This window comes from Helianthus annuus, chromosome 5 (assembly GCF_002127325.2).
Source record: "Helianthus annuus cultivar XRQ/B chromosome 5, HanXRQr2.0-SUNRISE, whole genome shotgun sequence".
NCBI classification, from domain to species: domain Eukaryota; kingdom Viridiplantae; phylum Streptophyta; class Magnoliopsida; order Asterales; family Asteraceae; genus Helianthus; species Helianthus annuus.
The window spans coordinates 3661903-3680186 of record NC_035437.2 but is presented as its reverse complement, the minus strand read 5'-3'; the positions used below and the strand labels follow the sequence as shown (position 1 = coordinate 3680186).

At 38.8% G+C, this 18284-nt stretch overlaps 2 protein-coding genes and 1 pseudogene across 2 annotated transcripts; 2 read left to right on the top strand and 1 right to left on the bottom strand.

Moving 5' to 3' along the window:
- The first annotated feature begins 875 nt into the window (after positions 1-875).
- Positions 876-1844, top strand: LOC110939716 (cysteine-rich repeat secretory protein 38). Its single transcript, XM_022181288.2, has 2 exons — positions 876-1619; positions 1712-1844. The coding sequence occupies exons 1-2, from the start codon at positions 878-880 to the stop codon at positions 1786-1788; spliced, it is 819 nt and encodes a 272-aa protein (XP_022036980.2). The 5' UTR covers positions 876-877; the 3' UTR covers positions 1789-1844.
- Positions 1845-6844: 5000 nt separating this feature from the next.
- Positions 6845-8245, top strand: LOC110942499. The gene has a single exon (XM_022184276.1). It carries the CDS (start codon positions 6845-6847, stop codon positions 8243-8245), a length of 1401 nt encoding a protein of 466 aa, XP_022039968.1.
- Positions 8246-16794: 8549 nt separating this feature from the next.
- Positions 16795-17580, bottom strand: LOC110942498 (annotated as a pseudogene).
- Positions 17581-18284: the final 704 nt, after the last annotated feature.

The following is an 18284-nucleotide window of genomic DNA, read 5'->3' as shown; positions in this document are numbered from 1 at the left end:
AAAATGTAATGATAAAGGTATTAAAAGTATTATTTATTTGAAAAGACGAGACAATAAATATTGATTTTTAATGTAATATAGAGTAAAAAATGGGGGGTTGAACGTGAACGCACTTATAGGGGAAAGCTTAAAAAAATGGTAGAAACCTACAGTGACTAAATTTGGCCTCTGAAAAACTTGGAAAAAAAACTGAAAATGTTATTCATTTATAGTGACAACATTTGGTCATTATAGGTGACAATTTAAAAACTTGTTAAAACCGTATAGCGGCTAAATTCGGTCTTTATAGGTGAAAGCTTTAAAAATTGTTCGATTGGAGTTTTATTTTTTAAAATAAGCATTTTTCTAATATGTGACAAATTTTTAGCGAGACCCTATGGGAAAACGTCGCTAGAGGTCAACCTATAGCGACGACTTCTAGCGACTAACTATTGCCTAATACTACAAAACAATATAGACAAAACTATTGCGAGCAAATTTCGTTGCAATATAATTTAGCGCCGAAATTTGGTCGCTAAAAGTCTGTTTTCTTTTCGTCGCTAAAGATTAACACCTACACGCTGCTTTCCAACAAAAGAATATGTATACTTGGTTGCGTGTAATTTTGTTCAATTTATTTTTATAAAAGTTACAAGTTCCACATTCCCATTATATATGTTATAATCCTACAAGATTAAAGCTGTTGACCTTTTTTTTTTAAAGATATAACCGACTCTTGTGTCATTGACCTCGTCATTTTGACCATATCCAAAACAAAGTTTGACTTTTACAATCGAGTTTAACACGTATGGTTTACATTTTAATAACCCAAAAATCGAGTATAAATGGACCAAACAGTAAGGCAACATAAAACATTAATTTGAAAATGGAGAAGTTTATGTTTTGGGCAATGTTGTTTATAATGTCGGGGTGTTGTCATGTAGATGGTGTTACTTATTTGGACTCAGAATGTTCACAAGCTCAGAACTCAACTGGGAATTCGGTCTATCGATCAAACCTCAAATCTCTTTTGAATTCGTTGGCTACGAACGCTCCTCTTCAAGATGGTTTTTTCAATACTAGTGCCGGGAATGGTACAGACCGGGTGTACGGTCTAGCGTGGTGTCGAGCAGATGCTTCTCCGGACACATGCTCCAAGTGTCTGAACGGTCTTATGAGCGCACCTCTAAGTGATTGTCCCGATATGAAAGACTTGGTGACATGGTCTAGTACGTGCAGTTTAAGGTTCTCAAATGAGAGTTTCTTTGGCGAACTTTGGAACAGCTCATCTTCAACTTATGGCGGCAACAGTGGACTTGATGACCCTGCTGTGTTTACAAGAGGGTTCTCGATGATGGAAACGCTAGTAAGAAATGTTTCTAGTCAACCATTGATGTTCGCTACTGCTGTTATCGATGTTGGAGATAACGGAGAGAGATATGGGTTGGGCCAGTGTAGTCGGGATCTGAGCAAGTTGGATTGTGAAAATTGTTTGGAGGAGCTTCTAACAAGTTATCATGATTTCGTGTTGAATCGAACCGGGTGGGAGATGGTGGGAGTGAGTTGTGGTATGTGGTATGATGATTTTCGGTTTTATGACAATAATTCATCAAGGCCGAATCCGACCCCAAACACTTCAGGTACGAGGTTTTTAGTTCTTTCTAGTTTTTCTTTAACCGGTATTAACTATTTATTTATAACTCTAATGATCCTATTAATTCATGGGATGCAGGAGGAGAAACATGGCATAAAAAAGGAGACATGCTCTTGGCTTTTGTAATAATTCTTGTGTTATATTGGATTCCATGAATCATGACTGATTTAATTATTTATATAATGTTGTGTTTGTAAAGCAAGTTAGTTTATATATGTAAGTCGAACAAAATATTATTTTGAACAAGTTATATGTTAAATAAGTATTGTTAAAATAAATGTACTTTTTTGGATTTTTAAAATTGTCTGTAAAGAAAATAATCTGCACAAACAAACTAGTATACCCAGGTAAAAGCAAATACTGGAATATGAGACAACTAAGCTATTTTTAGATTTTTAAATTTTAAATTTTAATTTATCATTTTTTTAGAAAAAAATCAAACAAAACCTACATTACTAAGCGCATTAGCTCCCGGAAAACGGCACCATTTTGAGAATTGTTGTTAGGGTCAAGCAAAAACCTAATTAAAATAGATAGCTAGAGTAAGTAGAGTATCCAACCACGAGGTGCATGTGGTGAGTATGGCACATTTCATTCGATTATTTAAATTAAACTATTGATCTAAGTACAACAAACTTTGGTTAGAAGAAAAGATATCAGGTTTAGAAGCGTAAACTCTTCCAAACGTGAGGTTCTAGGTTTCACAAAACTCAGTTTACTCAGTTGATTGGCCACCACATAGACATGATGCTGGAAAGTTGGTTAATTTACTATATGTCATCCAACAAGCTACTAGGTTTTGTCATCAACCAAAAAAGTAAGCAAAAACTTAAAACACATGCAAATAGTTCAAAGAAACCAACATATCAAATTGTTTCTACAACCTTGTCAAGGTCAATGCAAAGAATGTTTCCGATTTAAAAAATCACTAAGGGATCTTGTCCGTACAATACATCAATGGACGTGGGGACGAAGGAGAGAGGTGGTTAGACGCACCGGTGAGGAAGAAAAACAAGAACCAAGGTAAAGCAAGCAACAGGAACCGTGAGGGAGTTATAACCAAGTTCTTCATTACTAACCTTCCGCATGGCTGAAACACCTGGGACGTGGCTGACTTCGTTAAGGTTTTCGGAGAAGTTGCGGGGGTGTTTATCACTAGGAAATACGACAAGGAAGGTAGAAAATTTGGATTTGTGAAATTTAGAAATGTGCCGGATATTAAGGAAATGGAACTTGCCCTTAACGGCACCAAAATGGGAGGTTTCAAACTCATTGCCAACCTCGCGAAATTTGCTAAGGAGAATGAAGGTATCAGTGGTATGAGGTTTGGCAGCAAAGAAAAGGATGGCAAGGTTTCTCTCGACCCCCAACAGGAAACAAAGACACACGGCAACGCCTTCATTAATCAAGGCAATGGTAAGCTTTTCAGCGAATTGTTTAACAAGGATCCAAGCTCTTCCTCTTATGGCCAGAAGGTTTATGGTTCGACAACACCCGACGTTGAGACGATCCCGGTCCCGAATTATTGTATTGAAGTTTCAGATGAGACGACAGCTTTTAACGAAATGATAGGTTATGCTTTAATTGGGAGATGCAAGGATCTTCGGATTATGAGGAATCTGAATTCATTACTGATGGAGAGCAGAATTAAGGGGGTTTCTTTTAGTTACCTGGGTGGTCTAACAATGTTGTTAAAGTTCGAAAAAGAAGAAGTCTGCAATAACTTTCTGTTGGACCACAGCGTTTGGAAGGAGTGGTTCAAATGCCTTGACGTTTGGAATTGTCAATCGCTCCCGTTTGAACGCATTGCTTGGGTGAGAATTCTCGGTGTTCCTTTTCATTTAGCGGATAACGATGTCCTCAACAACATTGCGGAACATTTCGGCAAGATTGTTTATGGATCTCAGTTGGAGTCATTCGACCGGGATCTATCGGTTAGTTGGATCGGGTTACTGGTTGGAGAGGGCAATAGAATCCATAATCAAGTTACGTTGAAGTGGAAAGATAAGCAATATCGAGTTTGGATCGAAGAAGAGATGAGTGAGTGGTGTCCGGATTCTGTGGGGCCTGTTCTCACACTGGACGGTGATGTTCCTTCGCCGGAATTGCCAAATTCAGGTAAAGACCAGAATACCAATAGTCCTCAGGGGCCAGACTTGGAAAACCAAAAGGCGGGTGAGGATCGAGGAAGAACGCAAGAGGCTATTGATGTCACTCATGGGGAACCCAACTGTCACTTGGAGCCGAACGCCACATGCATGGATAATGTTAATTTGGCAGCACATGCATGTAATTCTTTTAATTCAGAGATGCAATTTTCTCTAAATGGGACCCAGGTACTTAATAATAGCAATACCTCCTTTTTTAAGGATATTTTATTCTTTAATTCCTCGGTGTGACACTCTGGGATTTCCCGAGCATTATCTTGTAATATCATTGTGTGTATATACGTTATTAAATGAAAGTTGCGTGTTATTTTGATGTTCTATGTGATCCTTGCACTATGTTTGTATATGCAGTATATATAGGTATGTATGTGTGTAGTGGGCCGAGACCACGGAACCCGACTCGAGACCACCCGGTCTCGAGTGAACAGTGAACGGTTGGGCCGTTTGGGCCGCATCTCCTTAAGCCCGTGAATTGGGTTATAAAACCCTCACATAAGCCACACCTTCCTATTCTTTGGACACTCAAACCCACAATCATTCTCTCACTCTCACACCCTCTCACTCCTCCTAGCTTCCTCTCTCTCTAGAAAACCCTAGAACTTCACTAACCAACTCCCTCCATCCTCTCGGATCCGATAAGCGGCAGCTTGGAGCTCGGGATCTAGCTCGTATTCGTCACTCGAGAGCCCCCTCTCAACTGTTTCCCCCACACCCTTGCATCCGAACATCAATCGGTTAGTATGTTCTACTTGATTAATGATAATGTGTGTTAAAGATGCTTGTTTGCTTGTTTGCGAGTGGTTTGGATGATTTACAAGGTGATCTTTGAATAATAGGATGTAGACAGAATGATATGCATGACTATCGATCGATTTATGAATATGCACATGAATGTTCTTGATAAAAAGAATGAGATATTACATGCTATTACTCATGAAATGCATGGTGTGCTTGTTGTAGTAGTGAAAGCTTATTTCGATATGCTTTAGGTCCATCTTGATGAATTGATGAGTTTAACTGATGAAGATCATAAGAAATAATTGAATGCATGATGAACTACTTGAAGATCATGAAAAATATTTGAATATGCCATGTTTGATCTGTTTTGTGTGAAAATTAGACAATAAAACATGTTTGTGCAATTTAATTGGTTAGTACACATTATCACAAATATGAAATCCTATTGGATCGTACATTTGGAACAGGTGCTAGAAGGGTTCTTGTGCACGTATCCGGGGTTGCGAGTCAAGACCCTCGGTTGCGACTCGAGATCACCTCATGACAACTCGAGACGGACTTCAGGAACTCGAGACCGGCAAGGTCTCGACTTGAGACTTCATGATCTCGACTCGAGACTGGACTCGAGGCCTCTGAGGTTGCGACTCCTGACCAGCACAACTCGAGACCAAAACATGATCACACGACATCTCTTGGTTGCGACTCGAGACCGCGTGTTCTCGAGTCGAGACCACCATGTCTCGACTGGGCTATCTGCTTTGGTTATTGGGCCATAATGTGTTTGGGCTAACTGTTTAACTGGATTATGTGATGATTGCTACTATTTCACTGTTACTGTTGGATCAGGCCCAATAACTTAGGGTAGGAATTATTTCTATGTATGCTATGTGTAGATTATACGTGATTACTTGTACCCCAACTTGACCTATATTGGTAACCATGCTAGGACGTGGTGACCAACGTGATTGACCGAGTAAATAATCTACCGAGCAACCCAAGGTGAGTTCACAACTTAAAGCATGCGTTCCCGGTGGTTTGGGAAACGGAACTAAAAACAACACTATCCCCTTGTGAGGGATACAACTTACTTTTCTTCCCTTGTTAGTGGGAACCTTTAGTTATTTACTGTTTATACGGAATGTAACCAGCAGCACTAAACGAAACTCTATCACTTAAGTCCCTACTACTTAATACCGATTAGTCGCCGGGGCCAGGCGAACGGGTTATTAGTTGATAGCGCTATTTAGGTCTTACCAACCTCACATCGTGCCCGTGTATGGGATCGGGAGTGAACTAATGGACTCTGGCATCCGTCAATGAAGATAGAACATTGACAGCGGGGCACTCTGCGGAAACGTACGGTTACCTAGTATTCGGTATTGGAAAAACAGTTTAGTCGCTTACTTTTGGGGTAGCTCCCCATGGCATGTATAAACGGATAAATTAACTGGTGAAACAAGTTTTTGGTAATTAAAAACTGGACAACTAGTGAACTCGCTCAACATTATTGTTGACACCTTACTGCATGCTTTGCAGGTAACCAGTGACTCAGGAGCTCGCAGCTTGGGAACGTGTAGTGGTCGTCAAAACCCGTGTGTTGGGTTTTAATTATCTTGAACTATGAACCTGTCTTTAAAACTATTTGGATTATGCTTCCGCTGTTTATCTAAACTGATTATCGAACTTAAACTGTGATGTTTACTAACTACTTTGGTTGGTGAATATTTTACTGTTAATCAATGCTCAGTATAATTGGTGGCTGGATCCTGGTCAGTCACGCCCTCAAGCGGATGATATTCCGCAGGTGGAATTTGGGGCTGTGACACTCGGATCCATCTGGGAGGCCCAAAAAGACTCCTTCTTTTAGGAAGCCCAGGTCTAAAGCCCATAGACATGGTAGAATGACCAGTCCTCTTTCAGAGGAAAGACCCAAAAAAAGGCCTAGGGATAGTGGGGTTTTTAATTTTGACTTAAATGTGGCCCCTAGAGATAAGTACGGTTTCTCTGTTCAAGATAAAAGAAAGGATAAGGAGGTGGATATTAGACAGGAGCTCGATTCTGGGGTCTTTAGAGAGCAAGTTTTAGAGGATGAAGGATTTATTCAAAATGCTGAGCCCCCGGACGCTGATGATAAATGTACATCGGACAATGGTGTGGAAGATATCGCAGATACTTATGATGCTCAGGTACCTGATGAACTTGAAGCAACTCTGAGAATCGGGAATGTTATCGGTATCAATTTCAGCAACCATAACGATCTTGTTATTGATGCGATTAAAGGTGAAGGTAAGTACACTGTTAATCAATGAATATTTTATCCTTAAACATCAGAGGGTTAAGTGGGGGTGTCAAAGCGAATTGGGTGAAAGAGTTAAGGATGTCAAACAAAATTGGGGATGTTGCCCTTCAGAAATCTAAATCGGATTCGGTGTCTAAGGCAGAATTGGTGGGATTCTGGGGGAATAATAATTTTGAATTCGCTTATGTGGCTTCAGCGGGCTTATCAGGTGGGCTGATTTGGATGTGGGATCCTTGTATTTTCAAAGTAGAAGATATTATTCAGAATAGGAGTTTCCTTATTATTAGAGGAGTTCTTGTCGGCAATGGGGCGTTAATGAATCTTATGAATGTGTATGCTCCTCAAAGTTTCGTGGCTAAACGCCAGCTTTGGGAAGTCGTTTCTGCTCAGATTGGGTCGTTAGAAGGTAAATGGGTGTTAGCGGGCGATTTCAATGCTGTCCGTTCTCAGGAGGAAAGGAAACGATCGAAGTTCAAAGCAGTTTGTGCAGAGAACTTTAACAAATTTATCTTCGATAATGGGTTGTTAGAATTTCCTATGCAGGGGCGGAACTTCACTTGCATTAGAGACAACGGAAGGAAACTTAGTAAATTGGATCGTTTCTTGGTTTGTTCAGAATTTTTCAATGGGTGGCCTCAAACGTGTGTGCGTGTGCTTCCTGGTAGACACTCAGACCACTGTCCTATTATTTTGGAAGTCGTTATCCTCAAGTTTGGTCCTCGTCCGTTTCGGGTGTTTAGTTCATGGATCGGCCAGCCTGGTTTTGAAGAGGCTGTCGTCGATGCTTCGGAGAGCTTTGAAGTCTTTGACCCTCTGGATGCTAGTCTTACTTCCAAATTCGCTCATATTAGAGCCCGGCTTGTGGTGTGGAGGGATGAGTTCTTGGCCAAAGAAAAAGAGAAAGTGAATCTGGCTATGGAGGAATTAGAATTACTGGAATTAGAAATGGAAACAAGGGATCTCACGGAAGACGAGGAGTGGATAATGGCAGAGAACAGAAAAATTGTGAAGGATGTGGAATATAGGAAAAAATCGGACCTAAAACAAAGATCTCGGATGAGATGGGCTGTTGACAGTGACGAGAACTCCAAATTTTTTCATGCCATGATTAACAACAGGAAAGTGTCAAATTCGATCCATGGGCTCAATATAGAAGGAACTTGGTGTTCTAAACCGGCTTTGATCAAGAAGCAAATTCTCTCTTTTTTTCGTGATAAATTTAGAGAGAACTCTCCTTATCGACCGGAGTTGGATTGTTCTAACATCAAGAAGATTTCGGATTTGGATCGTGATGTTCTGGTTGAACCGTTTTTGGAGCAGGAAATCAAAGAAGCGGTTTTTGAATGTGGAGATGAGAAAGCCCCGGGTCCGGACGGGATGAATTTCAGATTCATAAAGCATTTCTAGAAACTATTCAAGGATGATTTTCGGAGAATCTTTGATTGGTTTTACAATACAGGAGAGATTACTTTAGGTAGTGGGGCTTCGTTTATTGCCCTAGTGCCTAAAGTTAAAGATCCGGTTTCCCTCGTTAATTACAGACCTATTAATTTGGTAGGAGTTATCAGTAAGACTATTTCAAAAGTTTTAGCGAATCGGCTAAGGAGTGTTCTTGATGGGGTTATCTCGGAGAATCAGTCGGCTTTTCTGAAAGGAAGATTTATCTTGGACGGCCCCCTTATTGTTAATGAGCTTATCTCGTAGATAAAAAAGAAAAAAGACAAGGCGTTCATTCTAAAAATTGATTTTGGCAAGGCATATGACAATGTGAATTGGAACTTTGTGGTGAACATTCTTCGTCAGATGGGTTTTCACGACAAATAGTGTTCTTGGATTATGGGAATTCTGAAATCGGCTAACTCGTCGATGTTGGTTAATGGATCGCCCACGTTTACATTCAAATGTGAAAAAGGTATGAGACAAGGAGACCCGTTATCTCCTTTCCTTTTCCTGGTCGTGATGGAGGCCCTTTCAGTTATGGTGATCAAAGCTATAAACGGGGGGATTATAAAAGGCATTTCGACTCCTAGCAACGGGCCGAACATTTCTCATCATCTATATGCAGACGACGCCATTGTTATGGGAGAGTGGTCTAGAGTTGAGTTAATAAATGTTGTGAGAATTCTTCGTTGTTTTTTCATTTGCTCCGGTCTTAGAATTAACATCGATAAATCTTGTCTCTTTGGTATTGGAGTGGGTTTGGTTGATATTGAGGAGATGGCTAATCTTGTTGGTTGTAAATTTGATTGCCCTCCTTTCAAATATCTCGGGCTCAAAATGGGAGTGAATATGAATAGGATTTCAAATTGGAGCCTGGTTATTGAAAGTTTCAGAGCCCGTCTTGCTAAATGGAAGTCTCATCTTCTATCGATTGGAGGAAGAGTGGTGTTAATCAAATCGGCCATGGAAAGTCTCCCATCATTTTATTTTTCTTTATATAAGGCTCCTAAGAAAATCATATTGGATTTAGAAGCCATGATAAAGAAGTTTCTTTGGGGCGGGTCCGGGGAAGAAAAAAAAATGCATTGGGTTGCTTGGGAGAAGGTTTCGCGTCCCAAAAATCATGGAGGCTTAGGCTTAAGTAAGCTAGAGGTGATTAATAATTCTTTGCTAACTAAATGGGGTTGGAGATGCAAGACGGAAGAGAACAATTTATGGAAGAAAATTATCATCGCTCTTCATTCTAGTAGATCGGGTTGGGAGTGTATTCCGTATAGAAAAACACTTTCAGGAGTTTGGAATAATATAGCAAAGATCTTTGTCAAAACTAAGGTGGAAGGTCGTCCGATTGGGTATTTCATGAAAGGTTTCATCGGCAATGGAGGGGGAGTGGCCTTCTGGCACGACGTGTGGATCTTAGACGAGCCGTTAAAAGTGAATTTTCCAGAACTTTACAGATTAGAAACTGATAAAAGAACTACAGTTGCTAACAGGCTTATTTCGCAAGATAATGAGGACCGGTATTCATGGAGCTGGAACAGTGTTCTATCGGATCCAGGTTTGGTCGCCAAGCTTGATCAATTAAAGGTTCTCCTCAACAGCGTTCATGTAACCTCTGGGAAAGATCGGTGGAAATGGACAGCGGATGAAGATGGGGAATTTTCGGTCAAATCAGTCAAATATTTGCTGATCAGGAATCAATCGCAGGAAGACTCGTTTGTTTTGGATTGGTGTTCTTGGGTTCCTGCCAAAGTCAACATCCATTCCTGGAGAATGGAGCTGAATAAAGTGGCAACTGCAGAGGCATTAAGGAGAAGGAACGTGGACTTAAGTGATCCGGGCTGCTCTCTGTGTCGTTCTGGAATGCAATCAGCAATTGGTGGCGTATTCCCAACATTTATGCATTTTCGATCCGTGATCTTCTGAGATATCACAGCGGCAACAGGTTATCGGAGAAGAAAAAGGAGGCGATTCATGGAATTATCATGGTTACATGCTGGATTATTTGGCGTTCTCTAACGGTTCGGTTTGTATCAATAACTTAATTAGTGAGATAAAGGCTCTTAGTTATTTTTTGGTATTCAAACAGATCTAGATTTAAAGGTGTAGAGTGGAGGGATTGGATCTCGTTTGTGAATATGTAATCTTGTTTTGTTTTGGCGGCCCGGCTTGGGTCGTCGTGTTCTTGTGATTGAAGTTTACCTTTAAAAAAAAAAAAACCTTGTCAAGGTCAAATACAGATCCAAACATGAGTATAGACTGAGAAAAGTAAAAAGCAAAGTGAATCGTCCGGCTGAAGAAAGCCACATAGAGCCTAACTGTTCGGTTGTCATCCCCAAAAATTACTGACCTCTGTATGCGAACTCAAATCCCAAAAACCCTTCCGTGCGTTACACCCTCCTGCCCTACAAAAAATTGTTGTTTCGCGTTGCTTTTTAACCCAAAAGAAGTTGTTGTGATAGGTCGGTTCAGCCCATTAGCAAACTATCTTCTCAATCCGTCATCTAGTATAGTACAAAGCCCAAGTCATCATGTATTCTTTTCTTTCCCTCTCATTTGCGAATGCTCAACCCAATGAAATCTTATGACATGAGACCAGCCCTTTTACTAATCACAATCCAAATTGATTTACGTGTTTCTTGTGATTGGCACATGTTTATAATTCTTCCAACGGTCGCATTTAAGCTGATCAAACAAAACAAACCAAATTGTATCAAAATTCAAATCACTAAATAATTTCATTTAATTCCACTTTTTTTAATCATTTTAGTTGTCGTTTGGTTATTCCAAGAGCACATTTATTATTGATTTAATTAAACCATTTAAACTCATTACATCTAAAAACCTATATAATATAAAAAAGGGATTAAAGTAATAATTTTTATACTAATATTAATGCATTCATAATCTAATTAATATCAAGTAAGGTATACCTAAAGGCTAAAATACACAGATTAATATTTCGTTAGCAATGTTAATTAGAAACTAGTATTTTGGTAAAATAATAAAAATATGAATTTGTTATGTAATAACTAGAACCTATTAGCAATGTATAGAAGAGAATGGGAGTACAAGAGATGAATTTCTTATTGATATCACATACAAAATACATGAGCCACTATATATAGGCTATAACATTAATACAAACATAAATGTGACATGGGGGTTAGAAATGTGGATAGTCACTAATAATGGATGCATTCATAACACCCCCCCCTGACTATCGACATGATGATATACTATTCTTTAATACGCTTGGTGATGCTGCCTCGTTAAAAAACTTGCTAGGAAAACCCAGTGGGACAAAACCTCAGCTAAGGGAAAAAAAGTGCAGCGCGTATTGTCTCCCCCTGATACTTCTGGATCAGGTATGTTGCCTCATTAAGGAAAAAGAGTACATACACTGTGTATATTATGGGTACATTACTCCCCCTCAATTTTACTTGTATATCTTGATGATGTTGAATCCAATCTTCTGTGACAATTGCTTGACTTGATATTTGGCGTAGTGTTCTTTGATTTAATTGTTGTTGTCTACATTGTCTTCATACAGTATGGCTTGAGCTTCTCTTGATCAACTCTAATCTACATACTTCTTAAATATGCTGAAATCTTCGACCTTCATAACTTGTATCTGGATTGAAATCGAACTCTATGCAAGTCTAATATATATCAATCATAACCCAGGACGCCATATTGTTCTTGTGGAACTATCCCGTGTCTCGAGTTTGTAAATATGTCAAATAATTATTTAATGCGCTTTATAATTCTGCCTCGTTAAAAACCATGCCAGGAAAACCCAATGGGACAAAACCGTAGCTAAGGGAAAAGAGTGCACTACGCATTATACATAATTAACAACATGATTTATGATGATGTTAAATTAGTACTTCGGGACCTATAAGATAAACTGATACTACTGGATCAGTTATGTTGTCTCGTTAAAAACCTTACCAAGAAAAACCCAATGGGAAAAACTTAGTGAAGGGAAAAAGAGTGCAAAATTTGAGATTAGAACTGTAATCTTACCAATACAACGTAATATCAGATGTCGTCTTGTTTGCAAGATACGTCAATGCTCTGATCACAATTAAGTATGGTACTTCTTGACTAAGTAGTTCAACATCCTTTTCTTGGGGTTGATAAGAATAATTTTTCTATGTCAATCGATCAGACAATCGTTCATGTTCTCAACGAATGAGCTTTTTCTATATAACATCTTCTAGATGTAGTCAGATTGATGAGCAAAAATAGTACATATATACTCGAAACTACAGGTCGAGGATAACTACACTTTGTAAAGGTCATTCAAAATTTTCCTCTTTAGTTTGAGAGTTCCCTCTCGATAATGTTTACATTATCACTGTAAGAGTGAAATCTTGTTAAATAGATCTAGCTCATTTTATCAAAATTATACCTCTTTTTTCAGAGTATAGTCGAATGTACCACATACGAGTAGTTTCCTTTAAGATTCATATATATAACACATATGGGGATATTGTTTCATAATGCTTTGAGCATTTTTAATCCTTCAGGGGTTTTCATACAGATGCCATTTGCAATTGTCTCGTACATGTATACGGTGATGACATCCATAAGTTGTTTTATCTGAAGTCATTCTGAGATTGCGAGGCCGCTTAAACATCTAAAGATTATCGCATCCACTACAGGGGTATACGTTTCCTCATAATCAACTGCTGGGATTTGGGAAAAATCTTTATGTTAAAATGCGTGCCTTACATCGCAAAAACTCATTATTTACGTTTCCTTTTATTTAAAGACACCCATTTATAACCTACTGGTTTGACGTCTATGGGTGTTCGAACTGCTGGTTCGAAAACGTTTAGTTTGTCGAGCAAATTTAGTTCAACCTTAAGTCATGTAGCCATTTTGACAATTTGTGTGCGTACACTCTTGCACACTTTCTATATATGTAATCCTTTTCTTCATCGATTACATCTATTGCTATAGCATAATCAAATATATCATTTTACACGTGTTTCATTACGGTTCCATAGTGTACTTATTTTGTACATAATTCATCGCGATCTCATATTTGTTTGGTACTAGAGTTTCTTTTAGAACTCCATTAGCCTCTTTTGGGGTTTTGACAACAACCTTCTTTAAGGTTTAGTATGCAACCACTTCTGGGGTTTTGTATGCAACCACTTATGGTGTTTTGTGTGCCACCTCTTTTGGGGTTACACCAACTGCGTTACTCTGCTCTTTTTGTGTTTGTGGGTTTTATCTTTTTGGAACCGATTTATCTCTCACAATTTATTAATATGATAATCATTTTGTGAGTACTTCCATTCGAGCAGATAAGTTTAAGCGGGTATATGTGACTTTGTCACCTTATTTGTGTTAGTGAATGCATCTTGTATTTCATTTGTTATTATTTGCAAATACACGCTCTTTCTTTTGGACTTCAGATTTGTATTGACCACTTCAGGGGTCGATATATAATATGATGCATTTTTTATGTTACCAGTCTTTCATTTTCTTGTCTCTCCCTAAGACTGGGAATACGATGTACATATCCCATTTATATGTTATGGTGGTGCTATTGGTACATAGGTTGCACAACAAAATATATAAAAAAAATGGAAACTTGGTTCTCTTCAGGAGACCAGTTGTAATGGGGAGTATTTGTGATAAGCAGTTGGGTTTGAATTGATATAATCAATCGACGAATTCCGTCTTGACTACGTATGCCTCTCATTATATTTCACATTGTGCCCAACAATGGTCCCTACAATTGGGTTGTCAAAGAACAGTGTTAAACCATGTAAAAAAAACAACGTTCCATAGTGTTGGGCATATGCTACATACGGGTAGCTAAAAACTCACATGTAACCATGTATGAATGCCACAATCCACACAACTGTACATTTCAGTGGTCCCATATAAGAGGGATTGTTTGTAGGAGTCTATTGTTTGGAAGGGCATAAAAATTTATTTGCCACAAATTTTTTTTTTTTGAGTGATGTTTTTAGATTACTTAGAGGTGCTAAGGTACCGGTTAGCATGTTTGATTGTTTAGCATATCATGATGCTATCTTGATGACCTATTTGGTCATGCCATGTGGTGAACGTATAAATATTCTAGTAACGTCTGGTTACTCACCATATTTGATTTAATGGAATATTGTGGAAAATTAGTATCATTTCTAGTAACTTCTAATATAGTCTTCTGGCCATATTTGCTATATGATATATTTTAGATATTTAGTACATTTTCTTTTACACCATTCCAAGGTGATGACTTTTCATTCAAACATAGTGGAAACTTAATAAATTTCTTCGGTATACATTAGAATATGATGCATTATGAATTACAAAATTCGATATCAGCGGGTAAACTATCGATGCTCTTCTGGAGCATTTAATACGCTATTAACACGTGAAATAGTATCAATAACGTCTCTACCACGTGAAATATTATAGTTTTAGCCTTTGTTTAGAGGGAAAACATGTACTATTCATAAGGTTTTCCATCACTAGGCTATATGTTAGCCAAAAACGCCAAGTGCGATGAACTAAAATTTGGGTTAAACTTGAAAAATCATTATTAAAAACAAACGGGACTTTGTATACTTTTGGGAGAACTTCGGGTTCGCATCATTGATTTAGGATTCATGTTGTTAAAGCACCGGATCGATGACGAACATCAAACATTGCACTTGATTCAAGACATGAAGAACAAAATATGAAGAACACGATAGAAAGATGTAGAAGATGAACTCTTTATTAATGAATCAGTCATCACAGATTACACAAACCAAAGGAGTATACATCATCTACAAGCTGGTTTAGATCACAAAGATCTAAACCCTAGATTTCTCTCACTAACACATAGTCTCTCTCTCTCTAGAATTCACACCAGGAGGATGAACGAGTGGGAGAGGTGCACCAAGCTACAAGAGTTGCCCTAATCTTATACAACACATATATATAGACTAGGGAAAAAATCAGACAAAAACCAAACCCCTGACCAAAGTTCTAGACCAAAACTTGGACAAATTGTCCAAGGATAAACCTTGGACTAAGTTTCAAGACATGTACAATAAAGACCCTAACAATTGGAAGGCATGCACTTTTCACCCAAAGTGCATTAACAACTCCCCCTTGATAAATGCATGGTCTTCATGTGGTCTTGAATTCTTCGTTATGGTTGACTTTAACTTGGACTTCTGCTTTGGTTGACCAGAACTGATAAGCGACAGTTACCCGGCAGGAACTGCACTTATAGTCTCCCCCTTAGCTGTTGCATCAGTTCTGTGTGGTATCGATAATCTTCAATCACCGGATACTGCACTTAGAGACTCCCCTTTAACTGAAGATATCATGTCAGCTTTCAACTTTGGCTGAGACTTGATCTTTCTGGTAGAGCACAGCGATCTTCAACCCTTCTAATTAAAGACTTGCTGACGATCACTTAAGGCCGCTTTGAGAAACCCGAATAATCCAACATCAAACACTGTAGATCCTCCCCCTCAAACTACTCCCGAATCAAATTAACGCGAACCGACCTACAACCACATGTAGGAATATCGCTCGATACATTAATCTTCAAACCTAACCGGTAGCAGAAAGAAACATTGGATTTCCAATGCCCAACCTTGAACACTTTAAACTTCACAAAGACATGAAGCTCAGTTCGATAAGTTAATAACAAACTGAACTTTGTAAAAGTACATCCACCATCTTGATCAAGGTCTTCAACTGAGTGTCTGAGATCATTTCATCTCGAATCTTCAAGATCCAATCTCGTATCTTCACAAATCCATTAATTTCCCTATGACTTTCGTCTCTGATCTCCCCCTCAATGTAAGAACCCCTATTTCGAGAATCCGATCAGTCACCAACTTGGAAGAGGTACCAAGAAGACTAATCTTCTCTATTCTAACCGGCATACGATAAAGGCATGACCTTCAACTACTTGCCAAACGAACAATTTGCTTCATCACGTCAACACTTGATTAAGCCTCGAACAAACTTGAAAAAACTCAATCATACACTAGCTCTAACTTGCTTCATGTTACACTTCGCCACCAGTAAGATTAACACTAAGTTAATCTCAAAGATAGTGAACATGAACTTGTTTCGATGTAGCACCACGAGCTTTTGATTTACAAAGAAAACAGGAATTTCAAAATTTTTTACTCCCCCTTTTTCTTTGTAAACAATACAAAAATCCAAGCAAGTCTTATTTTCTTCACCTCCTCACTTGATCCGGACAACATAAGTACCATAAAACTTTTCGATAATCCGAAACCGACTTCAAGTCTTCAAACTACGCATAATTCTGACTCTTAGTTAGTTATCCGGTACCCCAGGTAACCCGGAATAACTAGAAAAACTCGGAACATGCACAACTCGAAACTTCCGAACTACACAAGCTTCTAAACTTAGTTAAAAATCCGGTACCCCAGGTAACCCGGAATTCTAGAAAATTCGGAACTCGTAAAACCCGAAAGCTCTTGAAAACTCGAATCAGATCATCGGAATAGTACTTAGAGTACAAAGAAATTCAGAACAAGCAAAGAAATCCGAAAAACCCATAACCGTTCACCAGTTTGTTGTAAAACCGTTCGAAGCTCATTTTCCAAGCCCCGCAACAGAACCGGTTTCCTGATCACCCCGTTCATCCCACTTGCAAACATCGCTCCCACACTTGTTCTTTGGCGCTCGCAGTCAACGCAATAATCAACGGTCGATTACGGCTACGAAACCTACGAATCCGTGTGGCAACTTCGAAGCCGTCCATCTCAGGCATGTGGAGATCCAAAATCACGACGTAAAACGGGCTCATTGTGGGCCCGAGCAAGCTCAAGCACTCGAAACCGGATGACACTGTGGTGACTAGGCAGCCGATTTTTTTTTTTGGTGACCATTCGGTTTACATTGTCGTTGTCTGCTAAAATTACTTGAAGGCCCCTGAAGATCGAGTTTGACTTTGGTTGGTCAACGAAGTTTCCAAGGTCAAACATTTGTCAGCTGAATGTTTGTTGAATTTGAAATCTGAGAACTAGACTTGTGCTTTGTATGTAGCCTTGCGAATTTGTCGACATCCATATTTTTCCTTGCATCATCTGTACTAGCTTTTTACACATAGTGAAGCTTAAACTGTCTTTAACTCGGTTCGCCTGTTGCCGTTTAACTCCCGAATTTATACTCAAAACCGCTAACTCCGATTGAAAACCGACATCACCGGTCCTTATATCAAACTTCACATTTACAAACTCGTCAACATTGAAACACGGATCACTTGTACATGTGAAACTCGGACCAAAGTACATGTGAAACTCGGACAAAACTGCTAAAGAAACTCGGAACAGATCCGATTTATTTTTTTGAGCAGAATTAACTCGGAACAGATCAATATTAAGGACACAAAACTCAGAAAGATACTAACAAGAAAACTCGTAACCTTAAAAATTTTCAAAACACGGAACAGAACACTACTCGAACATGAAACTCGGAATTTAAAAATCAACAGAGTATATGTTCAAAACTCAGACTCAAAGATCAAAGAAAAATCAACAGAGTTTTCTTGTCCGAAGATCAAAGAGTCAAACTCGAAAACTCGAAAACTCGGATAGTCCAAGTCGGACTCAAGGATAATGAGACTCGGACTAACTGAAACTAGGACTCAAAGATCAAAGAAAAATCAACAGAGTTTTCTTGTCCGAAGATCAAAGAGTCAAACTCGAAAACTCGAAAACTCGAAAACTCGGATAGTCCAAGTCGGACTCAAGGATAATGAGACTCGGACTAACTGAAACTCGGACTCAAAGATCAAAGAAAAGCTCGGAAAATCAACAGTCAAACTCGAAAACTCGGAACTGTTTGTTGGAAAACTCGGACCAAACAAGGTCTCAAAACTCGGACGGATGGGGTGACTGTTTTAAAAAACAAAACTCGGAGATGGTACTGTGCTAAAAACTCAGTTCACTGAAATGCCACATTCAAAAACAAAACTCGGAAGATGGTGCTGAGTAAA

Coding starts and splice junctions, on each gene's coding strand:
- LOC110939716 (XM_022181288.2), top strand. CDS start 878: ATGTTTTGGGCAATGTTGTTTATAATGTCGGGGTGTTGTCATGTAGAT. Junction 1,620..1,711: donor TCCGACCCCAAACACTTCAG/GTACGAGGTTTT, acceptor CATGGGATGCAG/GAGGAGAAACATGGCATAAA.
- LOC110942499 (XM_022184276.1), top strand. CDS start 6,845: ATGAATATTTTATCCTTAAACATCAGAGGGTTAAGTGGGGGTGTCAAA.